The sequence below is a fragment of the Cupressus sempervirens genome, chromosome 2 (genome assembly GCF_028749045.1).
Source record: "Cupressus sempervirens isolate cs-2001-9-10 chromosome 2, ASM2874904v1, whole genome shotgun sequence".
In the NCBI taxonomy this organism is placed as follows: domain Eukaryota; kingdom Viridiplantae; phylum Streptophyta; class Pinopsida; order Cupressales; family Cupressaceae; genus Cupressus; species Cupressus sempervirens.
In genome coordinates this window covers 764,700,745-764,727,742 of record NC_143119.1, presented here as the reverse complement: position 1 = coordinate 764,727,742, position 26,998 = coordinate 764,700,745, and the positions used below count along the sequence as shown (strand labels likewise).

The 26,998-nt window shown below is 36.4% G+C and overlaps 1 protein-coding gene across 2 annotated transcripts in view; it reads right to left on the bottom strand.

Annotated features, from left to right (window-relative positions):
* Positions 1 to 26,998, bottom strand: part of LOC149575692 (uncharacterized) — a 228,605-nt gene that overhangs the window by 67,927 nt on the left and 133,680 nt on the right. For both annotated transcript variants that reach the window (XM_089815445.1, XM_089815446.1), the window contains exons 16-20: positions 11,934 to 11,993; positions 11,641 to 11,682; positions 11,430 to 11,557; positions 11,154 to 11,289; positions 10,982 to 11,059 (exon numbers count right to left, since the gene is read on the bottom strand). In XM_089815445.1, coding sequence (XP_089671571.1) covers positions 10,982 to 11,059; positions 11,154 to 11,289; positions 11,430 to 11,557; positions 11,641 to 11,682; positions 11,934 to 11,993 — 444 coding nt within the window. The remainder of the gene's footprint in view (positions 1 to 10,981; positions 11,060 to 11,153; positions 11,290 to 11,429; positions 11,558 to 11,640; positions 11,683 to 11,933; positions 11,994 to 26,998) is intronic.

Sequence of the window (26,998 nt, the reverse complement as noted above, 5' to 3'; positions counted from 1 at the left end):
CTGGATCATAAGATTCTTCTTCTCTAACGACATTTGTACAATTCACTTGTTGTTTGGAGTTTTCTGGACAATTAGATCTATAGTGTCCAAATTTTTCACATTTGAAACACTTTATTTTTTATAGATCTTTCTTGGGCTTTCCATTTTTCTGATTTCCCCTTTTCTTCTTTAAGTGTTTTTTCTTGCCTTTATAGGAGTTTGCATTAAGAAGGTGAAGTTCTTCATCTTCTACTTTCAATTTTCCTCCTTTCTTTAGCTTTCTTGACTCTTCTTGAAGACGATCATTCTTGAGCTTGTTAGAGTCCGGAAATTGATCTCTAGCACTTATTCGTTGTGCAAAACTTTCCCATGATTCTAGCAAACCATCTATGGCCATGAGCATTAGTTTGATGTCATTAATGATGGTTCCTATGCTTGACAATTCATCTCTAATACCAGCAACTCTTAGGAAATAAGAGTTTATTTATTCTCCTTTCTTTATTTGGATGTGATTCAGTTGTCTTTTTAATGCAAGGACCCTAGTTGCATTGTTTATCTCAAAAGCATTTCGTAATACGTTCATCATATTGTAGGCAGTTTGGTGTTTCGTAAGCATAGGTACGATATCATTCTTAACTCCATCCAAAATGATTTGAATGGCTTTTCTATTTCCATTGGTCCATATGGATTTGTGAGGTTCAACTAGTGGTTTTTTGGATGCTCCATCAACAAATTGTTTAACATTGTTTTCTTCTAGAATCATTAGAATTCTGAATTTTCATGCTTCAAAGTGTTCCTTTCCATTGAATCTGTCCTCAAGCCTGATTGTATACGCCATTGGAAATGGAAGACAACTACTGAATATAAACAGGTCTGATAATTGAAAATCTGCAGAGCCCTAGATCTGATAACAGGGCTCTGATACCATGTACAATTCTGCAGATTCTGAGACTTAAATCAGACTTCAAGATCAGAACCGAGTTAGGCTTAGAATGAATCTTGGTACAATTCATATGTTCAGGTCTATATATAGGCCAATATATATGAGAACTGCAGATCCCGATTGTATTCACAAACTTGAATGATAAAACTGCTGCTATGAACCTGTGGGAATATGAATGCTTGAAGATCAGATTGTATGTGTTCTATGTGTCTCCAAACTGCTTTCACAACCCACCTATATATTCTCTTTAGAGGGTATGTCCCTTAAGGGACATAACCCTTAGCATATAATTAGTAATTAATTATCCCTAAGTCGGCGACCATAAGACAAATGTTAGTTAGATCTAACTAAAATTAGTCAAGGACAAACTAAAACATTTACCTCCAGATCGCCGGCACCTATAGAGCATATATAAATTATTACAAATGCCATTCATTGAGAATATATAAGGAGAAGAGCCAGGTACGATCTTGTCATGTCCCCAATTTTTGCCCTTCCTTAGTGACAACATTTCTAGCAAGGTTGGTCTATTATCTGGTTCCCATAGGCCAGCAGAGCATAGAGGGAACCAACCCAGGGGCTTTGAGAGTCATGCATGAGCTTCCCAAGTAGTTTGGAGTAGTAGACAACAGTTTCCTACAATTTAGGAGGGATTCCTAATTTGTAGGGATTGACTAGGAGTGGTCTAGGAGGCATTTGGAGACCTCAGCGAACGATTTGGAGACTTAGAGTGCATCTCCTATTTTTTAGGAGGAACTCCCAGTTCAGTGACAATTCTCTCATAGGTGCACACAGTAGGGGAGAGTCATTGGGACTCAATTTTGGTTGATTGGGGCAATCTCCTACTTTTTAGGAGCATCCCTAGATTTTAGGGATGTACTGCCAGTTGACCCATCTTGTTCGGCATCAGTCACAGACAGGTGACAAAGTCAGATTCATGTTTGATTGGTCATTTTGGGCCTTTTGTGACCATTTGAGAAATATTTTAATATATTTAAATATTTCCTAAGTTGGTGATTAAATAAATTAAAATAAGGTTAATAATATAACCATTTTGGAGTAATAAAGGGATTTTGGCTTCAGTTGATCAGGTACACCTATGTGTTATAGCTCGTTGGAAAGGTCTCAAATTATTATACATGATTTTTACTATCTGTAGACTTTTTGGTGCCTTCAGCTATGAAATTTTAATAAAGTAATGTTTTTCTTATAGCATGGACGACTTTAATTGGAAAAATGTTATTTTATTATATTTTATTTAAAGGACAAACTGTAATTTCCCTTTAGGGTTCAATTTACAATTGGAAGGGGATATAAGGAGATGGAGACCTAATTTCTTATTATCTTTTGCATATTGAAAAACTTGTTTTTGTGAATTGGCTCTGAGAGAGCAATTCTTCATCTGGGACGCAAAACCCAGGTTCTGGATTGGCTGGGACGTAGCCCTCAGCAGTTAGTGGCATTGGATTCTTCTGACAATGTGCGTTGCTATCAGGGATAGAGTACACCATTCTTTATTGTGGATTCAGGTTGCAAATTTATAGTTTCAGCATTACAGATTGATTCTTTCAGCTAGGACGTGATTCCTTGCAGTCTTACGACTGCCATTTGCAGCAGTTTGGCATCATTGTTGGATGTAAGCTCCTTGGAACTGCATTGGATTTATTATTTAGCTTTATAAATCAGAAATCTGCCTGGTACGATTTATAACAATTCTGATTTGGCTCTATGTTCTTATTTATTTTCAACCTCCTCTCATGTTTATTGTTCATTATTTATTACTATTGTGAAAACTATCAAAAAACACAAAACAAAAACAAAACCTTCTGCAACTTCTGTCTATTCTCAAAGACCATCAAAGAAATCACAGGAAAATATAGTTTATTAATTTAAAAACTACAGCAGATCAGCAAGCGCATCTATCAAGGATCTTTCAGTGGTATCAGAGCCTACATCCTGCCAGCCTGTAGGGTTTGTGAGAAATTGTCACAACAGATTTTGGCATCTGGGTATTGGATAAAAAGTTTTGATAATTCATTTCAGCATCTGAGTATTGGCTTAAAAGTTTTGATAATTCATTTTGGCATTTGGGTATTGGATAAAAGGTTTTGATAATTCATTTCAGCATCTGGGTATTGGCTAAAAAATTTTGATAATTCATTTTGGCATCTGGGTATTGGATCAAAAGTTTTGATAATTCATATTAGCAGTACAAGGTCGATTTTTGCTCTGGCATGTTAGTTTCAGTTGGTTAGCGTGATAGTTCATTATGGAAAAATTGTTAAGAGATATAACCCTGTGGAAAGAATGGGAACAGTCAAAACAAAAATTCAAGCTTCAATTGCAGCAGTTCAATGATTCTATGTCAAGAAAATTTGGACATGCTAGTGGATCATCATCTTCTTCTAGAAATGATCCATTGCCACTAGAGAGGAAAATGGAAGTAATTAGCATACTTGAGGAGTATAATACTCTTCCTCAATATGTTAGGGAGAACTTTCATTTCAAATATTACATTGACATGCATCCAAAAATTTGTCATAAGGTTAAGCTTGCAAAAAAGGAATACCATGCCATAGTTGATGATATGTTTTCATGTGAGAAAGAAGATTTGTGTCAACCTATCCATGTTCATGATAAAAACACCATAATGGATCAGTCACTTGCAGGGTATGCAGAAGAAAGGCATGAAGATGTGTTATCATTTGAGTTGTAGCTTATGGAAAACAAAAATCAGTCATCATGTGGGATTCCTAAAGAAGAAATAACTCTAGATCAGGAGGAGACACATAGCACACCATTGATTCATCAAGTTGATCACAAAATAGAAGAGATTACAATCATGGATCAGTCCATTAGGGATGCTGAAAGCATGTCTCCAAGGTTTGATACCTATTCTAATTTTTGCAATAGTAGCTCTAGTCATGTGGTATCATCCATTTCACATGAAGGTAATGAGGTTGTTGAGTCTTCCTATGATGGTACTCAGGTTAAGTGTGTTGCACATGAGATTTATATTGTGGATTCAAACCACAAAGGTTTTGATTGTGTTTACCCCACCTAGGAAGATGTGAAAAAGGCTCAAGAGACGTGCAATGGATGGTCACATAGAGCTAAGAAGGCCAAGATGTTTGCTGCCCAAGCAAGACAACACTTACAAGAGGTCAAGGAAAGATGCAATCAGCTTGATAATGCAAGAAGACAAAGAGAGTCATACATTAGATCCTTATTTCTTCCAAGGGAAGAAAGTGAGGATGTTGAGCATACAAGGGAAGAGCTTCTTGAGGTAAGTCCACAAGAAGAGCATGTTGAGATGTGTGAAGAGGAAAAGAGTTATGATTTAGAAAACTCAGTTTGGTCTAGTTTGCATCATGAAGTTTATGACGTTCCTCTTTAAAGAGCCCCTTAAAGGCTCCAAACAATGATGATATTAGTTTCACACTTGATGGACCAGCCACAAGTGTTATTTTCATTTGTGTGGAATGGAACATTATTGATTTTGATTTGGTTAGTCATGCATCATCTACAATGGAAGGACAATTGTTAAGATCATATGAAGCATCTTGTCTTAAAGAGATGATTAGGGAGACTAAGAGGCTGCTTACTAAGAAGATATTGCATTTTGATAATGTTTGGTTTGTTTGGCATACCACGCCTTGGAGTTTGTTAGTAATGGAAAACATATCAGTTATGGAGATAGAGGTATGGATCAAATTTTGGGCAGCTAAGGCAGTTAATGGGACATGTTATATTCATTTGAACACACCCCATGGACCAGCACCTTTGGAGGAGTCACCTACCTTGGAAGGAGAGGCAAGAGAAGACTGCAAAAACATTGTGGAAAGGTATGAACATACTTTTGATTTTTTGACTTTGAACAGCAATTCTCTTTCATCTCATGAGTCAAACTTTGAACCTTGGGTTGGTTACATTCAAGTTGGGGTGTTCAAGTGTGAAGTTGATCCTTCCCTACCAAGAGTTGATGACATATTAAGTTGCATACCTAGTGGACCAGCCACAAAGAGCCTGTCTTTGTTGAGAATTAGAAACATCTCTCAATCATCAATGGGTTTATCACCTCTTCCATATGATAGGGCAGCGATGTACCTTTTGATTGAAGATTCAGACTTTTTAAATATTACATTGGGCTTTCAAGATCAGAATATAAGGGACTTCGTTGGTTACATGGTTAAACAAAACATTTACTTAACAACCTTTAATGAAGGCAGACTAATTTGTGGAAATATAGGTAAAGTTGCAGCAACTGTTTGGAAGAGTTGAAAAAGTATTCAACAAACTTTCCTTGTGGATGATTGGCTCATTTGTGAATTCCTAACAGCATTCGTTGTTGGTAGTAATTGTGGCTTCATTTGGAGTGAAGTTCTTAGTTGGTTAGATGAGGTACAGTTTCACAACAGCAATATAATGAGTATCAACATGCGAGAGGGATGTGTCAGTGCAAAGATTTGGGATCTTGGTATCAACATGTGTTGGACATTTCTTCAGTGGATTCATATTGAGTTGCTTCACTTTTGGTATACAAATTTTTACATCAAAGTAGCGCAGTGGTTGGGTGGAGCAACAGTTCTCAGATCGATATGGGATTTAGGAATTAATAATCCTACAATGTTGGGTACAAATGACACATGTTTTGGTTTTTCTCATGATGGCATACATACTTCATCTTCAAGTTTGTCATCTACATCCATTGATATGGCAGTGGTATCCTTGTTGATTGGTGATTCCATAGTCTTTGATTCCTTATGGACAAGTGGCTGTCCAAGCTGGAATCATTTACTACTTGACTTGGCATTGACTACATCCATGATTCAGTATGAGGGCATTGAGGAGTGTTTCTTTGGGACATTTGTTGTTTGGCATTGGTATGATGACGTCTATGATATCATTCGAGTTGCTGGTCAGAATTATAGCAGCATTGTTAGGTGGTCATTTGGGTTGGAATACTGGTTTATGGGAGTTCACTTTCAAACCTTGCTGGTCTACTTCATTGTATGTATGTTTCATGAAGTGCGGTTGAGATACTTTTTCATCTCATTCAGCACATTTGGTATTTTGGTTTGGGATCCAAGCCCTGGTTTCATTGATACATTGGTGCTTCAGGGTCCTAATGAATTGCTTCACAACTTGTGGTTCACTAATATTTATATCAGAGTGACGAAGCATCAGCATGGTGGTTCCCTTTTGAGGGGGATTTGGAATCCTAGAATCACTTGGATTTGCAGTTCAATAGTTGAGGATGTGGAAGCCAATGTAGGCTTACAAGAGTTTCCACCTTAGTGTTCCAATTTGGTTCTTTCGAAGAGCAATTCATTGAGTTGACAGAATTGGTACAGTATTTGATTGCTCTTCCTTCAGCGGGTTTCCAGGAGGTTACTTGTTTGGGTGCAGTGCAGGATAGTGTTTCTAGAAGATGGAACTACAAACCTTCCAGGATGGCTTGGGACCCTGGGATCATTCTTGGTTATGGTATGGACTTGCCTAATGTTTGTGGAGTTGGATTGACATTGCTTGAGGACAAGCAATCTTTGGGAAGAGAGGACTGTTATGTCCCCAATTTTTGCCCTTCCTTAGTGACAACATTTCTAGCAAGGTTGGTCTATTATCTGGTTCCCATAGGCTAGCAGAGCATAGAGGGAACCAACCCAGGGGCTTTGAGAGTCATGCATGAGCTTCCCAAGTAGTTTGGAGCAGTAGACAACAGTTTCCTACAATTTAGGAGGGATTCCTAATTTGTAAGGATTGACTAGGAGTGGTCTAGGAGGCATTTGGAGACCTCGGCGAACGTTTTGGAGACTTAGAGTGCATATCCTATTTTCTAGGAGGAACACCCAGTTCAGTGACAATTCTCTCAGAGGTGCACACAGTAGGGAGAGTCATTGGGACTCAATTTTGGTTGATTGGGGCAATCTCCTACTTTTTAGGAGCATCCCTAGATTTTAGGAATGGACTACCAGTTGACCCATCTTGTTCGGCATCAGTCACAGACAGGTGACAAGGTCAGATTCATGTTTGATTGGTCATTTTGGGCCTTTTGGGACCATTTGAAAAATATTTTAATATATTTAAATATTTCCTAAGTTTGTGATTAAATAAATTAAAATAAGGTTAATAATATAACCATTTTGGAGTAATAAGGGGATTTTGGCTTCAGTTGATCAGGTACACCTATGTGTTATAGCTCGTTGGAAAGGCCTCGAATTATTATACATGATTTTTACTATCTGTAGACTTTTTGGTGCCTTCAGCTATGGAATTTTAATAAATTAATGTTTTTCCTATAGCATGGACGACTTTAATTGGAAAAATGTTATTTTATTATATTTTATTTAAAGGGCAAACTTTAATTTCCCTTTAGGGTTCAATTTACAATTGGAAGGGGATATAAGGAAATGGAGACCTAATTTCTTATTATCTTTTGCATATTGAAAAACTTGTTTTTGTAAATTGGCTCTGAGCGAGCAATTCTTCATCTGGGACGCAAACCCCAAGTTTTGGATTGGCTGGGATGTAGCCCTCAGCAGTTATTGGCATTGGATTCTTCATAAAGTGTGTGTTGCTATCAGGGATAGAGTACACCATTCTTTATTGTGGATTCAGGTTGCAGATTTATGGTTTCAGCATTAAAAATTGATTTTTTCAGATGGGACGTGATTCCTTGCAGTCTTACGGCTGCCATTTGTAGCAGTTTGGCATCATTGTTAGATGTAAGCTCCTTGGAACTACATTGGATTTATTATTTGGCTTTATAAATCAGAAATCTGCCTGGTACGATTTATAGCAATTCTGATTTGGCTCTATGTTCTTATTTATTTTCAGTCTCCTCTCATGTTTATTGTTCATTATTTATTACTATTGTGAAAACTATCAAAAAACACAAAACAAAAACAAAACCTTCTGCAACTTCTGTCTATTCTCAAAGACCATCAAAGAAATCACAAGAAAATATAGTTTATTAATTTAAAAACTACAGCAGATCAGCAAGGGCATCTATCAGGGATCTTTCAGATCTGCACCCTTAGACCTGTGGATTATCTAGGTTAATCCTTAACAGAACACTTCTAATTAGGAGGACGCAATATCACACCCCAACCGTGCCTAAATCACCTAATCCTGTGTGCATCGGAAAAACAGGAAACCTGCTTAGAAAGATTAGGTAAATGCATTGCAAAGGAGACACGAAAAACAAAGTAAGCAGAGTACTTCGAGAAAGATGAGAAGTGACCTAAAACAGCCTTAGACACCTCTCACTCACTTTAACCAATGACCTCAAGCTTTAAAAGGGGAAGACTAAAACATGGCAACAGATAGATATCCAACTTTCTCACACTGTCACTCCTTCCTTTCATTTGCCCTGCACTAGACATCTTCTAAGCTTGACATGCATCCTCACCTACATCAAGTATCTTTGAAGCCCAATTTCAACCCATCCACCATCTTGCATACCCAAACATTGGAACCTTAGCATCCTCACAAACCTTGGCATCCTTGCATCCCATTCCCAACATATTCAAAGAACTAAATAAAGACATATCAAATGGAGAGACTTCAAAGTTACGTCTAGAACCCTATTTCCCCAGCCCCTCTCAACATTGAATCCATTAGGCATGGAAATCCCTGAATGTGGAATACTGAATCTTTGAAATGCACAAATTCTTGAGCTCCTAGAACCAGACCTCCGGTACTCATCTTCGAGTACACATCTCCCTAAACTCTTGCTTCTAGCATGCTCTCTAGCAGAACCCCACAATTAAAAATAATAATTCACCAATCACCAAGGATGACACTAATGGTGCCAAATTTTATAGGAAAAACACAAAATAACTCTCAAATGGCTTTCACCACAGGTGGGCCCATGCTAGACCTTCAACTTCTATATAAAATAGGCAATTGCATTTGTTTGCATCTCTTTTCAGCTCATCAGAAAACCCTGATCCTCAAGAACTTGTCTTCGCTATTGGATCCAAGAATGAAAACTCTTTGGTTATTAGAGGGAAGCTTTAAATGGAGGTTACATCTGCATTTCTAGCTAGGAGGATTTCAACAATATATTGGAAATTTTACAATTTTGGGCATTTTTAAAATATCTTTGTAATCGCTTGAAATTATTATGGACTAAATGAAATATTCAGTTCAATACTCCATGTACAAATTCATTAATGCATTGTCAGAATTTCATGCTTTTACTATTTTGTGATTTATTGTCGGAAAAGTTTTCGCAGGCATTTCAGATCTGAGAATTTTATAGGAATATTTTAGCTAAGGTTCATTATATAGAATACCGATTGAGTTAAATATCTCCACCTAAGTCCTTGTAACAAGTTTTACTTAAAAAATTCCATAGCTTGTTGGAACTACGAATAACTGTCACCAATTTAATGTTCATGATTCTCTTCTTGAGTTGATCTGCCAAAGCCACCTGTGCATCCTTGAGTTGACCAACCAATGCAATGAACTTAGATTTTCTCCTCGCAGCTGATATGGAAGTATCAGCAACAGATTTTAAATTGAATGGGTTTTTTCTTGCTCTATACTCATTTGGATCTACAGAAGTTATTGTGTCAGCTGCCTTGAATGCTGTCTATTTCCTCCACAAGATTTGTTTTGTCCTTAAAGGGATTTTGATAAAGTGATTTGTTTTATTGACTGATTGGGTACTTCACATTTTCCAGCATCAGTTCTTGGTAATATAGCTTCCCCCTTGGTCTTCTCAGTTGTGTTTTTATCTCATTCTTGGTGTTGAAAATTAGGTTTTGATTTTTGCAGGGATTTTTGTCCTTGGATTTATGATCCATATAGATGTTGATTTGCTCTTGGTTTTCTCCAGGTGGTTCTTCATGTTTCCATTGAGTAGGGGATACCCATGCTATATGGGCATGCTCCACAGAAGGGAATATTCTGAGTCTTTTGGTTGATATCATCAAACTCATCCCAAGTTCAGCATTATCCTTTCTTACAAAAACACGTCTCCAAATTACTAATAACACAAATAAATGCATGATTGCAGATTCCTGTTTTTTTATTGCACTTAGAGGCCGTTAGGGGAGCCTGACCCTAACAGGTACTGTGCTCAGAAAATCTGGAGTTGAAAACAGGATCCGACTTTCGTCAAAAGCCCTGATTTTCATAAGCTAAGTGCAGTGAATTGTTTATTCTACTCTCATTTGGATGGCCAACATTGATCCAATTAAAATGTGTAAGTTTCAAATTTCAAAGAAAATTTTGTAGCTTACCACTTTCCAACACAATCGTATCACATTCTTGTAATAAATAATCCCAATACGAGAAAACAATTAGCTTCCTTTAATGCACCTGCAATATAAGATAACATTTCCAATAGCTGATGATATGGAACTGAATTTCCATTGGTAACAACTTTCAGTTATAGAATGATTTCAAGTCCTGCATAAAATGGTCTACGATAGAATTGACCAGGTGGTGATTAGCTAAAACTCTCATCATCCTGAAAAAAAAGGTTTCAAATTTAAAATTTATAATTCATAGTCAATTGCTTTCATATAATATTAGCCATTGAAAATGACCACTTGCCAAAAAGGAGAGATTGACAGGTGCTTCCAATTTCACAAACATTAAAATGTATATGAAAGACGATATTATAAAGTTATAAACTGTGTTGGTGATATTTCCTGAAAATAGCCATTCCCTTTTGATCAACAATAGAACATTGACTTTCTATCAATAGGCCTTCAATTGACATTTTTAATTGACCTTATCGACACTATCCCATCTATATAGAGGTTTTCCAGCAAGTATATGAAGGTAAGAGAACAAGGCACAGTGCATGAAGAGCATTTCCATCCAATGACATTGTAAAAGTGGTGTTTTCATTTTAAGTATATGTTCTATAACATATAGGTTTCCATTCTTCCACGAATGCCCAGACTTGACTTCACATTCCTGTTCTCTTTTTCCTGCTATTTTATTAGTTATAACCATCTACACCCATACTCCAGTTATTTCCACACATACATGATAAATTTATTAATGCCCAGAGTAATTCAATATATGATGAAGTGTCACCTTTTGTCCAATTATTTGAAGACCAGAAGCAAAGTTTTCAAGCCGTGCAGATCCATTCCTCTCTCTCTGCAGATATTCCTGTAAATGAAATGCAAAAGATGGTAAGTAATATTCAACGGAAAAATAAACAAAGAAACAATTAAATGAACATCAACAGTGTCACAGAACTCACCACAAGGTCAAATTGAGTTCCTTTAACAAATGCAACCAACTTGGAAAGTTCCTTTCCAGACATCAAATAGCTAGCATGGCATTCAAGTATGTTTTTTACAGAAGCAATATGGGCACTTGATTCCTTGCTTGAGGGACTGATGAAAACGAAGTTCATTAGCATATGTCACAAGCATCATAAAATTGCATGTATCAGATCAATATCATTTAAAATTAATTCAATACATCGTTAGAATGATTATTATTTAATATTATTCAGAACCCTGAACCTCCATACCTTTTCATATCAATTGGTTGCTTATGAGAGGATGAACGAAAAAGAAATGAGCCAAGGAATCTCTGCGGTGTCTTTTCTGTTTCTGTTAGAAAGTCATAATCTCTTCCAGAACGCATTAAGAACCTAACCTGTACATTCAATATTAATAAAAATTACATGATGAATATCCACCGGTGCAACTGTTTTATAACACCAGTACAAATGCAGGTACCAGTTCTCCTGCTAGCTCATACATTGATTCATCCAAAGTTGCCTGCAACTCAATGACACGGTAGGTTAACATTGAGTGCAATGAAGAAAAATAAGAAAAACTAAATAATTTATTATCCAGGTCTAGTTGTAACAAGCACATCATGCTGAAATTAGCAATATATTTCAATCATGCATCAGTTGCAAGGATATGCATCTAAAGACCCAGTCCAATAGTGACGTAGTATATGTTATTTATTATTTAATACAACTTTGCATATATAAACAGCCTAAAGATGGAATGTTTTTATTTACCTGGAGTAAGCGCAAAGCACTGTACTGACTCACGGCAGGGCCTTCCAACTTAGCAATTATCTGTAACAGATACCAGGAAAGTCCACATGAAGGAAATAATTTTAAAATTGAGGTCTTCATGAATATGTAGTACAAATCTATTGAGTTAAAAGTAAAACTAAAGATGAGATAAGTATACGAAAGCATCTTTTTGGGTATTGTGGTAAACATTACACATTATGTAAAATCAACTTAGAAACTTTTCTAAACATATAAATAATTCTTCTTTAGTAAAATCAACTTGTTAGCCATTAATAAATTGATCTTATCTCCGTGAGTAGACATTTTATGGTGTTCAGAAATGCAAACTGCAAGTTATTTTTTAATGTCCCCAAGTAAGCAGGTTCCAGTAGCTTGGCAATGTTAATTCATCATCACGACCCTCCCGAGCTGACACTGTGTTTTGAGGGTCTCAGTGGAGTAACTTGCTATTTATAGTAAGGCAGATATGCAGAGTTTCTAATTAGCAATGCAGTTGGGGCACTTTGTCACTTGGTTTCTTCAATGATTGATTGGACTTTGTCGATGAATTGCATATTGCAAGTTATTTAATAAGTTATACTTAATGAATAACTCATAAGTCTTTGTTCTATTTTGATGGTGCATAGTTGAAGACTTATTAGTGAAAGTGTAACCAGGAAGCCAAAGGGCATCTAGTGTGTTGATGAAAATTGGGCTTTGTAAATATTATGAAAAAACCTTCATGAAACAAGTCGATCCATCTCTTGACATTTTGCTTTTTAATTGAATTTTCTCTCTAAGGGTTTCAACGTGCGTTTGGTGGAAATCTGGAATTCTTCCACGAATTCATTGGACTTTGAGCTGGTCTCTATACCAGTGAATTGTTTCATCTTCTGAATTTAAGTTCTGTAATTCTACTTGGTTCATTTCGTGCTGAGGTATACCAAATGCTCATATCTGCCGCTGTGATTTGTATAGAAGAAAAAAAAAGGCTTGGTGTTCAAGATTTCTGCAAATACTTGTCATTATCACCACTGGGAGGCGTATATAAACAGGCTGTGATTTCCTTTGCTAAGGCAGTGTTGATTGTTACTGAGATTGGAGTGGCTTCTTGTGAGCTGCATTTGGGATTTATAGCAACATTTTATCTGCTGGCAGCATCCTTACCAACGCTGCAATCTGAATTTGGCGTGGGAAACTCTACATTCAGCTGCAAAAATCTCTTCTTCAAGTCCAACATCAACTATATCTACCAAATGCATTTGTTATTGAATTGCTATAAGTATAAATTGCTTTGTTAATCTTGCATAATGGAAGTTAGCCAATAAAGCAATTCTGAAATTTAATTGTTGTATTTCCATTTACCAAGCGTTCTTATATAGATGAAAAAAAAAATACATACTCAAAAACACAAAAAAATCACAAAATTCCAAAACCAAATCATTTCTTCACCATAGCTATAGAGTGAGCCAGCAGGGCTCTTTACAGTTGTATCAGAGCAGTTTCTTGCCAACCTATTACGGCACAATTATTTATACGTGACATGAATTATACCCACCGGGTAAGGACTTCACCACCAAGTGAGGGAGAACAAGAGATACAGTTTGGCACTATAGGTGATAGCAGTGCTGGTGGTACAAGTAATCTCAAGGATGTTCATACAGGTTCTAACGTTGATAGAGAGGCTAGAGAGACATTGAGAGATAATGCACATGGCCAACACCATGTTGCTGATGTTAATCAACAGTTATCTAAGACTTTGCAGCACATTTCTCTCCGAAGAGCATTCCAATTAGCTCTCACAGGTCTAGAGCCAAGGGCAGGATTGAGCATACAAGTACAAATGATAGGCCACAACAACCTAATCTTTTGAGACCTAAGTTTGATGTGGCCAGTACTGAGACCGAGGCCAAACCATTTGCTGATGATGCGGTGGCCCATTATGCTAAGTGGGATGCTCTACCAAAGTCTATTAAGCAAAATCTGAATTTTGATAGATTATTGACACATAAGCAGGAGAACACTAGAGGTAGGTCTGCACCTGAGAGACAGAGGCTTAGATAGAGTGATCTAAAGGAGGCAAACAGCAAGATGACCCTGACTCACTTTGATGGCAATGGGAAGGTTACAAGGAGAGCTTGGGTACATAAGCTCGACACTTATCTCTCTATGCTTCCCATGACTAAAGAGGACACCATTTGATTTGCTATGTTGCATTTAGATGGAATAGCCCATGACTAGAGGTACCATGGGTTAGTTTCACTGCATCATTAGTATCCTACAAGGAGTTTGTTGACAGGTTGGTAGAGAGATTTGATAGAAAAGATCCTAAGACTTATTTCCAAGAGTTGGCACAATGAGATAGATACGTGGGCTTGAAACATTCATCAGTAAGTTTCATCATCTATTTGTGATGGTGTACAACATTTCAGAGAGGAGATGGGTTATGCTATTTATAGAGGGCTTTGTTGAGCCTCTTAAAGGGTGGGCTAAGTCCTTGCATCCACCTACCTTGCAAGAAGCTATGAAAAAGGCAATGAACCTTGAGATGTCTACTCCACGAAGCAAGTTTTCTTTTAAACCAGGTAAGCACAAATTGAGGATCACAATCCTAGATAATAACTATGCCAAGAGCAATGTTTTGGAGTAGATAAAGGCATGTTGGATATAATCTAGGTAGAACATAGTTGTGAATGGGTGGATGGACATTGGCAATCGTCCACTCACCAACATCATGGTTACATGCACAAAGAGCCTATAAATTCTCAAGGCAATTCATGTTGAAGGCATTGTAAAGATGTTGATTTTCAATTTGAGGTCCTTAGAAAGGCTATTGAGGAGGTTAGGCCACAAAATGCAGTCCAACTACTGAAAAATGCAGCACATGTGTGAAGAGTTGGAAGCTTATTAAGGAAACCTCTAAACAAATTTAGTCGACTCCATGTTGAGTGCATGTCATGAACACTGCACTCAAGGAGATGGGAAGATTGACTGAATTAGAAGAGTGATCAGCAATGCAAGAGATGTGCAAACGTTTCTCTACAACCACCACACTTCACATGGACTCTTTAGGACCTCTGCAAAGGAGTTCTTGAAACCAGTTGAGATAAGATATGCATCCAATTTCATTCTCTTGGAGAGAATGTTAAAGTTGCAAGAGGCATTGCAACTCATGGTTATGATGAATGAGTGGAACTAGTGGGTCGAGGCTAAGACAAAGCAGGGGAAGAGAATAGAGATGGTGAACACAAATGTATTTTGGAGTGATGCAAAATACATTGTCTCTATAATTGCTCCAGTTTTCCAAGTGATTAGATATGTGTATTCTTGTAGGGGCAAACTAGACAGATTTTGCTACAGGAACTAACATGGTGAAATATGCTACAAGAATAAACAAAGATGAAACAATATTTCAGAATTGTGCGACAGGAAGATATACCAAAGATGATGCTACAGGAAGTACAAAAACTATGAAGGAAGTTGATGTTGTGTTCTAGTATGTTTGTTAGTTGGATTAAAATTTTGTTGTTTGTAATAAAGTCCTACCAAGTGGTGGCATAAATGGAATAGTGATTCGATAAGCTCTCCAATTATAGCCACTTAGGACAAAGTTAATTTTCATTTTCAGTCGAGTTGGTTTTCTTTTAGTGTGTTTCAGTTTATTTGAAATAATTAGGCCAGCTAAGAAATCAATGGCTACAGGAAGCTTCAAATAGCTGGAAAAAGTTGGCGGCAGATTCTGACTTCTAACCAATCCTTCATGATTTGAAAAAATGGTTTCCGTTTTCTTGTTTTCTGTTGATGTTTCATCTTCCCAATCTCTGAGATGGGAAACTATTAAAAAGGTGGATTATGTAACTGAATAAGGATCGAATATAGCAGAAGAGAATATACTTTTTATTTTAGTTTTTCTGATTTTTCATGACTTTTCGAGTTGGATGTGTTTTCTTTCCTAAATTGAAACACTGAAATTCTGCGAGCATGTCAAGGGTCTAATTGTAGAATAACGAACTATTTGATTAGATTTGAATCAAAAGTAAGTTGTTTGTTTGAAATTGTTACAGGAAACTCCATTTTTCAAAGTAGGTGAATGTAACTACACGTTGTTTTGAGGGTAGCAACACCATATGGGAGTCTTTTAGAATCCCTATGATCTATTTTCTAGGATCGCAGTGAGTTGTGTATTATATTTTTTGGTTTTCATTTGTTTTTACTGTTTCGGTTGGTTCAATCTATGTCCGAGCAAAAAGGAGACTCAAGGTCACAGTGAATATCTTCACGTATTCACCGACGTATTGAAATCACATAACTAATATGTGATAGTGGTAAAGGTTGGTTCAAATAATGAAGTTGCAGACTTTGTTAATCACAGAGAATGTCATGATTGACGATCGCTCTATGATCGTGTTCTAAAACCATGCATGTAGAAAGGCAGTGTAGATCCAAACATGGATTAATGTTGCTTGGTAGTCACTTTGTATTTGGTTTGATCCTCAAGTTTTTACATTCAAAGGTGATCAAAGTTGTCCAGGTATTTCAATTTCAATAAAGAAGAATCCGTTCGGTTTACATTATTCGGTTTACATTAAGATTATGCAGGAAAGCTAATGTTGCTACAGGAGGTCAAAGGGCTCCTATCGCATGACTGTCTATTAGTTGGTAGTAAGAGAGTCAGATAGATATCAATCTGAGTTAAGTGGAATAATCGATCCAGAAGGTGCATGAACCCCTTGATGCAGACTTAGTTGAGTGATTTATTTCTTGCTAAGTTTTCCAAGGTGAGGCTCTACACCATGTATGGGGATGCACCTATCCTTGGAGAGGTGTATGAGTACAACAATTCTATGCCAACCAAGTGAGGGTTGTTGTGCTAGAGGTATTTACTTTAGCATTCTACAATGAGCATATTCAACCAATTATTTAGTGCGGATAGGAAAGGTTGAAGATTCCCTTGCACATGGCTACTTATACCTTGAATCTAAAGTAATACATGCCTAGGCCTGGCAGAATTAAACCGATATAGAATGATGAGGTGAAGGCAAGTCTCTTCACTTGCATTGATAAGATGTATGATGCTCAAATTGTTGGCCAGATTCGCACTAAGTGGACAAAATGTGCCAATCTTAGGGGTTATTCGGATGCAAAAAATACAGATATAAGCACTATGGCACATGAGGACCTAATTTTGTGGTGGAACTATCATGGAATATAGAAATCAAAGATTACCACACTAGCCATCTATTTGCTATCTCAAGTTTCTAGTTCTTCAGTTGTAGAGAGGAACTAGTCTACTTATAGCTGCATCCATTGTCTTAAGAGGAATAGGATTACCTCTACGAGATCAAACAAGTTAATGGCTATCCATAGTGTCTTGTATATCATTGACCACAAGTTATGTGTACAAAAAAAAACCCAACAATACGATGGGATGTAGAGCCAAAGGAGCCATGGTAGATTAATGAGGGTGAGGATATAACAACTTCAAATGCAAAGTTGGTTGGTGTTTGTTTGGTGGATCTAGACCATGAGAAATGCAATAGTTCTAATGATGAGGAGTATTCCTTGAGGGATGCTTAGAGAGCTCCCTTAACTACATTTTGTACTTGTTTTAATATCATGCTATGCATTGCAATCATCTTTATGATATTTTAGATATAATATAAATCTTCCATTTGCTGATTCGACATATTTATTTAGTATTCTAATTTCTAATTCGTAATTCTATATTCAATGTTCACATATTTTGTATTGCCATTTACAATTTTGCTATTTTGCTTCTTATATTGTTATACATCTTTTCATAACTAGCATTTCAAGCATAGTTTAAAAACTCAAACTTGGCAATAACTTGCCCAACCCAAATCTTTTGAAAAACTCCATGAAAAAATTTGGCAATAAATTGACACTTTTACCAAACATTTTGAAAATATATAATTTTTTAAAATATTCTTAAAACACACATATATACACTAGATTTGTAAAACGTATACTAATTTGAGATTTTCATCATATACTAATTTAAATACATAGCAAATTAACATAGAATCGTAAATCTATATTTGTAAATTTACAAATATATATTAATAATTATTTCTTAAAATAATTTATTTCAAGAACATTCATTCACAATTCTATATGTCAAGCATGCAATAAAAATAAAACATAAACCTATTAATTATTAGTGTTTTATGTAATGTCCGGTTGATAGAGTTAGCTCATCATAGCAACCCTCGTGAGCTGACAGGGTGTTTTGGGAGTCTCGGTTGTTGATTTACTAATTTTAGCAAGTTTATTTTTAGTAGTTGCTATTCTTGGCAATGTGAGGGGTTGCTTGACAATTGGTTGTTTCCTGCGGTTGATCAAGCTAATAATTGCATGAGCTCTTATTATTTATTATTCATTGAGTTGAATTATTATAATAATGATTTTAAGTGATATTTCCAAAAAAACAAGTTGGAAAGTTTCTAGTGTTGAGTTCTTTTGGAGAAACTTCCACGTTTTCTGAAGTGGAGTTTTATGAAAACTTTTGCCAACAACAGCTTATACATGAGAGCTCATTTCATTGGGAAAGACACGCTTGATTTTATATTTGATTTTGTGGCTTTGTGGCTTTTTCTTGGGTTCTTAATTGTATGCCGTTGCTAGTGTATAAGGGTTGGAAATTATGAGAATTGCACTAGCAATTTAGCTGCTGAGGTATAGCTAAGATTGCGTAACTTCTCTGTTGTTCATCACTGTAACTAAGAAGTGTTTTTCACTCCACTGCTGAACTATAGTGCATTGGATATTCATTTGCACAATCTCCTTTCGGGTATTCTATGTCTTGGAGATTGGTTTGTGATTACTGATTGGATACTGAGGAGAATCAAATTTGCTCATCCATTTTGGAGACGGCATTGTGGAAATTCAATTTGTTACTGATCACTGCCCATTAACATTTAGTGACAGCGTCCCATATAGTAATCCTTGCCTGGGTGAATTTGGAGACGAAATTCAGCTACCAAAGAGCTGGACGGCATTGGTTTGAAGACCTGCAATACACTGCAACACATGTGGGGAGTCCAACCTTCAGTCACATTGGCAATTTGCATACCTACGATACATGTTGGCAGTGTGCTGATATATTAAGGGAGTGGCATTACAGCCCACTGCACGTCAACTACTCCAGTGTTTGCATTTGCTGAGGATGGCCAAGGATATCAGTCATTGCAGCTGAGTTTGGCAGTAAGGGAAGTCATTTTGGGTGGCACAATTTGGCAAATTACCTACAGCCAGGTGCCATTATTAAAATATATATTTCTGATTTGTGGTTCTTTGTATTAAATGCAAAGAATTTGTTTCCAGTTATTGTTCGAAATTCGTTATATTATTTCAAACTTCCAGTTATTGTTATTACTTATCAACTAGAGAAAATTCAATATAAGTTGGAAAACAATTAAGTATTGCAAATAAGAGTTTGTGCATCATTAATTCAAATTGGGAGCCAGTTGGGGTTTTTACATTTTACTTCATTGTAAATGAATCCATTTCTGTATTTTATTTACAACGTACATATAATTACTAAATAATATTAATAATAATTACCCATCAAAATAAATAAATAATATTAATAATTTATTTATTTATGAGATACATTTACATATAATTTATTTTATAAGTGGTGTTGATTTTTCCGGACCACTGCAAATGTACTAAGCACTGCCATTGTATGTGGTATGTGTGTTCCAAATACAACATCCTCTTAGATTTATGTATAGAGAATAGGCCATGAATAGACATGTCCCTTCATAGGGCATCTCTATTCATTAATCATGTGTATATATATATATATATATATATATATATATATGTATGTATGTATATATATATATATGTGTGTGTGTGTGTGTGTGTGTGTATATATATATATATATATATTTTTTTTTTTTAAATTTAATTTTTCTCATATAACAATAACCTTATATCTCAAATATAAAGAACACATATATAATAAGTTTATCCAAATGAAGCTATCAAACATCAACAAATGGTAATGATAATTAATTTATGCTATATTAAATAAAATTTAGTATTTTATCATAAATGAATCTATAAAATACTAAATTAGTAAATAAATTTACATATAATTTATTTCATAAATCTAAATGAATCTGTAATAAGTACAATGTATTTGCTAAATTTATCAATAAACATTGTCATTTTTTAAATTTCTCAGTTGTCTATAGATTTGCCAATGAATAAAAAATTTACATGATTCTATTTCAAACTGAATGATTATGGTATCATATGTATCAAATTGAAAATAAAAAATGTTGGGATTTCAATAATTATAAAATACTCGAGTCAAAAACTTTTTAAAAGTCATGATTTAATGAATTCCTGCAGTCTACCTCTCCGAATTGTACAGGTCCTAAGAAAATTTAAAAATCCATTTCTGCCACTGGTCTACTTAGAGTTTTGCCACTGGTTTACAAGTAAACCAAAACCCTTACAACGGCTGCAAATGACAAAGTGACTGTCATAACTTTCTCAATGATTTTTTGACTGAATATATCACGAAGCATAGCAATTTTTGCCTATAAATACCAACGATTTTTCTGTAAAGCTCGATGTCGATTTATTAAGTGATTATATCGCCTTCTATTTTGTTGTGTGATGTAGCACAAGATTGGCAATATATTGCTATTATTTTCAACTATGATTTCAAGTATTATGTGTATAGTATATAGCATACGATATATACAACAGCCCTCGCCCCCTATTAGTGTCCCCCAAATTGAGGCTCTCTTTCCAAGAAATTATTTTGTTGTCCCCTAGACCTACTGTAGCAGTACTATTTTTTATTAAAAAATCTTAATTCTTTTTATAGTCATCTCCTATCACACCATCCCCTAAAAGAATAGCCTCCAATTCGTCCTTCTCCCTTAAATGGGTCATCTTGTCTTTTGTTAACTCCATCTTAGAAACTTGGGGTAACATATATTTAAATTTTGCAAAGATGGTGCCAATATATAGCAATGAAAGGATGACTAAGAGAAATGAGGAACCCTAAATTTAATTTGGATGGGGCCCTTGCTTGAAAGGATTAAATACAACAAGAAGAAAATAAAAGATTGGCATTCAACAAATACTTAAAGGCGGTGCATGAAAGTGTTTTAAGAACTTAATGAACACATAGAAAGGCACCACCATCAAAGAGAGATTTAAAAACAATTCAGCTACTCAACAATTCTTGATGTAGAAAACAGAGAGGGACAATTTGATGAGATGATGAAGTCAGTTGTGAAAATGAATCAAGTGAAACTTAGGGCTGAACATGATAAGAAACTTCTACTAGCAAAGTAGTACAACTAGCCTAATTTTGTCCTCTAAAAAATCTAATAAACTCATCCTTAAGATTGCATAACAAAGAGAGAATTATTTCCTAGTGTTTCTTAGAGTTTCATGGATGGGGAATGTTGGAACATGTACAACGTTTCAATTCAGATTTATGAAACGGTCTAACAACCTATAAGAATCCTTTAATTTGGATGGTAGCAGTTCCTTGAATAGATGCACCTTTTCGAGAAAATGACCAGCTCAACTACCAGTAAATGATATCAGAGTAGGATATCAAGTTCAAATCCCCTTAGTGTTGTAGGGGCGATTGTTGGAAAATGTCTAACATTTGCCTTGAGATTCATGACATGGTTTAACAATATCCTGTGAGATCCTTGACTAGGATGGGTAGTAGTTTCTTGAATAGGTGCACCTTTTGGGAAAAGCAACCAAATCAGCTCCTAATAGTGGGTAAAGTTTTGAGGATGGCAAAACAATTGTGATTTTTGGGGATAGTGGGAACATAAGTATAAAAGTAATGTATAAAAATTTATATCTGAACTACAAATATTTAAGTCATCCTCATCTAAGGATGAGCACAACAAACAGCAATTTTATATTGAAACTAAAAGTGGATTTGCACTAAAATTTTGCCCAAAATTTTAATTAATTTTCAATTTAATTATATTTGTTACCAAACCAACAAATCTAAGTTACCAACTTAAATCCAAAAGCAGATGCAAGTACAAGAATCCAATACATGGATGCGTAGTTTTTTTTTGGAGGGGGTGTTCCAATGTGTTTGGCTACATTTATGTACATATACATATTAAAATATATATATTTATTATAAATTTATACATATACAAAAAAACATGAAATATACAGAAATAAATCATTTGATAGTGTTAGTGAACAGATTGTCCCTTGAGGAAATACATGTAAATCTGACCCTGAATGCCCAAGTGAGAGGACAAACTAACACCAACAGTTGGATAGGTTATCACGGGGTTAATAACCTTCCTCTGAATTTTACCGGGTACAGCTCCCCGTATGAAATATTCAATGAATCAAATGTGAATGCTTTTACCAGAAAGCATAAAAGGACATCAAACATCTACCCGTAAATACAGCGTAGATACGTAAACTTATATTACTACATAGAAAGAAAGCAAAGAACAACAAGTGACACAAAGTTCATTTGCTGAACATTGCATTGTGTAACGAAATAAAATATATCTTCCATTCTCTTGAGAGAAATAAAACTTAGAGCCTTTAAAGATGTTTGAACTGATGATGTAACAAGAAAACAACGGTATTGAAATGTAATTCAGAGAAAACTGAAAATGACGCAAAGTTCATGATCAGTGGAAGAAAAATACACCATAATCAAAGTTCTGATGTAATTAACCTCCAACCTCCCTTCCCTGACTGCAAAAGATTGCAAACTATCTTGTACACATTACAACCAAATCACAATTCCAAGAAAGACGGAAACTTCTTTCACAATGTTACATCAACCATTAAAATCCTATCTCTAAATCAAACACACAGTTCTAGAAAAGAGAAATAACCCATGCTCTGCCTCTCACAGCCTCTCAAGAAAAATGGAATAATTTGCAGAGTCTCCTTCCCTTCTGGAGCACAAAGTCTACAGTCGGAAGCAGGAAGAATGGAACCGGAAAAAGAATGGGACCCCCTGTAGCACAAAGTCTCAGAGAAATCCAAACTTCCCCCCCTATCACTGTATTCACAGCCTCTGTTCTGCTGTAGCCCAAAGTCTCCCAGCCAAAACTCAAAAAACTGGAACCCTCTTTTTTTTTTATGCTTTCACTGTGTATAGAATTTGCGGACAAACTGTTCAGTTTCTATAACTGATTCTTGAAATAACTCTTCCCATACTTTGGAATTATCTTCCTCCTTTTCGGATTCCAGGATATGCCCTTTATCACCTATTGGGTTTATATGATTTAATTAAAAACACACCCCTTATTCCCGGGCAAAGGTCTTCTTTTATCTTCTTTTCAAAAATATCACAAGTGTTACTTATGATATTTAAGCATAAACCTCCCTCCAAGTAGGATGACAAGTGGCTTGATTTTACTGCTTGAGTGAATAACTTTATAAATACATTAAATTTTCTTGCATGAAACCTGGCATCCATTAAAAATAAGCTCGGTTTTTAATGACTTTTCACCTGCTGAAACTACCTATGGAATTTGTGAAATATCAAAGCATCCAAAACTATTTTCTTACATCACTGCCACAAATTTGTAAATGCGCACACCTCTATTGGCATCTTTCTTTGCATCATTTCCTAATACCATGATAGTCATATCTTATAAGGATAGCATTTGATATCTCAAACGTACTTGTGTGCATTCTGTAATCATTTCACTTGGTGAAGATTGTAGTTGGCATTATTTATCAAACAATGTTTATGAATCTTCACATCCCTAAGTGTCCGCGATCCATTTCCTTTTGCTAAAATATAAATAGGGAGTTCATTCCTTGGTTGAATCTCAGGGACACATGATCACATTGAGACTTTGGTTGGTCTACCACCTCTGATTGTCATCCTGATGCATATGAGTGCGGGTGTATGAACAGAAATCCCTTTGCTTTGCTTGGGTTTGAATTGAATTTAACGGACTCTGTGATTGATTCCATAAATCGCTTTCTTCAATACCCTATTCAAAGAAACGCTTAAGAGCATTCACCAAATCCATTTCAAATGGACATATCCTTCGTCATCCATATTTTAAAGATACCCATACCCGATTACCATTATGAGCTTATATGCCCTCGAGCTGGAGATGATGGATTTGAAGACAAGTATAAATTGCGACACATGTATGGGCTTGGATCATGGCCCGATACATGCTAGATTGTGGATGGAAATTATCACAATGTTGTCGTTGGTTCTGAATTTGAAGAAGAACCCGTGCCGTATCACGACTCCAAACACTTCATCAAACGCGCTATATGTGCTGCCCGAACTATGTGCATGACCATGCATTCTCTTCAAAACTATGCACCACGCAGTCCATTGGCTCTAAAGATCTTCACGTGCCTCTTCATGGTGCCAACTGCACTAACCCGAACTCATGTTCTCCCCTTCTAAGCATTATGCCCGATATTCTTTATCGGCATGGAGATCGGGTTCTTTGCGAGTTCCTGTGGTCGTTTAGATGTGAGTGCTATAATAATGTTTAAATCAACATTGCGGCTTAAAACATGCATAATCTCTTGCTGTCGAGCTCGAACAATTCTTCCTGACATTATATTTCAATGCCTCTGCACTATGATTTTTCGAGCTTTGAATGATGGAGTATATATATATTTTAAAGAATTGGAGGGGAGTGGCAACTTATTGTACATGAGGATGCCGATATCTTCATTCTTTGCCAAGAATTGATGCTGATATTTGGTATTCACCGCACGTGCCTCCAAATACAAAAATGAGCAATCCATCTTTAGATGATTAAATGTGACCCAAGTGTCAGTTTGGCTTTCAAGTATATGACAAATAATTCACAGGCATGTCTTACATGACCAGTTTCATCTCAATGAATAGCTTGTACCTTCAATGCTTCCCAAATTGCGACCTCTGAACTTACGTATTGACCTTGAATCATGAACTGGGGCTAGGCTTTGAACTTTTCTGAATTAACAAATCTGTGATTCGAACCCAAGATCTAAATCTGCATGCTGAACCAATAAGCCACCCTGAACTTCTGAACCATCGAACCACTTTGAACTACTTCGAACCTCAGTTCGAAGTGGTTCAAAAACTTTGAACTTGAAGTTTTAAAACTGTGACCATATCAGGTACTAACAGATAGTATGATACATCATCATCGATCAATGTCCAATGCCAAAGATAAATATTAAACGTTAATTGATAGTGCACAAATATTCAAATAAGTTATATCTTATATGTCTATGTTCACGATTCCAATGAAAATAAGTAAAGATAAATTTATTACTGTCCAATGGAAGACCAACAAACGGGTCCAAGGAACTACAAAAGCCTAGCCAACAGAAAGCCAACAATAGGAGCACCAAACGGTGTCTGAAGAAGGAACAAAAGAACAAAAAAAAAACAAGGAACCGAAGCAAAATTGAGCCACCCCACTAGTAGCCCAGAGCTGCGGAGATAAGATAAGATAAGATAAGATAATGATATTAATGTCCAACAAAAGACCAAAAAGAGGTCTATGGGACTGAAAGATTACAACAAAGCAGGGCTGAAGCCAGCAGAAGCACACAAAGGTGTCTGAAGAAAAGCAACAACAACAAACAAATAAATAAATACAAGCAACAGAAAGCACTAGGAGGCTTTCTTGGGTGAAAAGAAATCAGTCACAGAATGATACACGTGTCGATGGGTAGAGGTACTACACTGTCTCCAACTTGTCCCGAAAGAGTGTCGCTGGTGCCTATAAGCAAAACGGGATTCGACGCATCTAGAAAGCTCACTAGGCCGAATAGAGCTAGAGGGCCTTTTGAACCCACGCAAGGGGGATAAAGGTGTAAAAAAGGCAGTAATGAGCTGAGTAGATGAGTGTCGGTGTGGAAGTAGAGTCTGAATCATACTATCCCGGAGCATAGTGGCCTCACGTAGATACAGTGCAAGGCATCTCCGATCATAATAGTTGAAGAAATCATAGAGAGAGAAGCACTCTCTGAACAAACAAAAGAAACTCCCTCTGATCTCATAATAAATAGGGCATCGAAAAAGATAGTGAGCCTCATCCTCCACCTCCCCTAAAGAACAAAACAAACAAGTGTGCTCCTCCCTGTCAATATGATGATCCGACTGAGCTCGAAGATGGTGGGAACCAACTCTAAAAGAACCTAAAGAGATCCAGAACCGAAAGATAGGCAAAAGGACAGAAAGAGACCCCAAGTCATCGTCGAAAACCTCTAGACGAAGGTGAGGAGGAAGGTTGCAATTGCATCGAGGAACTACGAGGATGCACGGTCCCATGTGTCCAGAAGACTGCTATGAAGAATGAGGTGATGTGTTGATCTGGGAGCGGTTTTGTGTGGAAGTGCTGCTATAAAGAGTGGTCCTAAAGCCTCAAGGCTTCTGGAAGATAAAGAGAGCAAGGAAGCTATGGTTTGTGTATTTGAAAAAGGAGGGGAGAGATTGAGTCTCTTTGAACAAACAATAGAGCCTCCCTTTGATCTCATAGTATAGTGGGCAACAAAAAATGAAATGAGTCTCCATCTCTGCAAACCCCATGTCACAAACCTAGCCGATCCTGTCATTCCTCAACAAATGATGGTCAAACTGAAAGTGGAGTTTGTGTGAACCCACTTTGAAGGAACCAAGACAGATATAAAGCGCATGCGACCAACTGTGGAATGGATAGGAGAGACAAACAATGATCTCGTCTTGAATATTCAAATAGTGCTCAACATATAAAGCCATTCTCGAGCTTAACCCCCCCAGGGGTTTGACCTAAATAGTGAGGATGTATTGTCTATAAATATCCATCCCGATGTGCTTATTCAACTGCCAACAAGGAGGCAACAAATGAGAAGGGGCATCCAATTAGTACTCAAAAGGCAAAAGGCAAATGAAGTCAATCCCAACAGATCCCAAAAGAACTGAAGCCTGGGAAAACCAACAATGAGACCTCCTTGTGGTGTCCGAGCAAGCAATACCCTCCAAGGAGCAATAGCCAAGATAAGAGAATTTGTGGCATTCCTCCTATGTAGAGGACTTGACTCCTAGA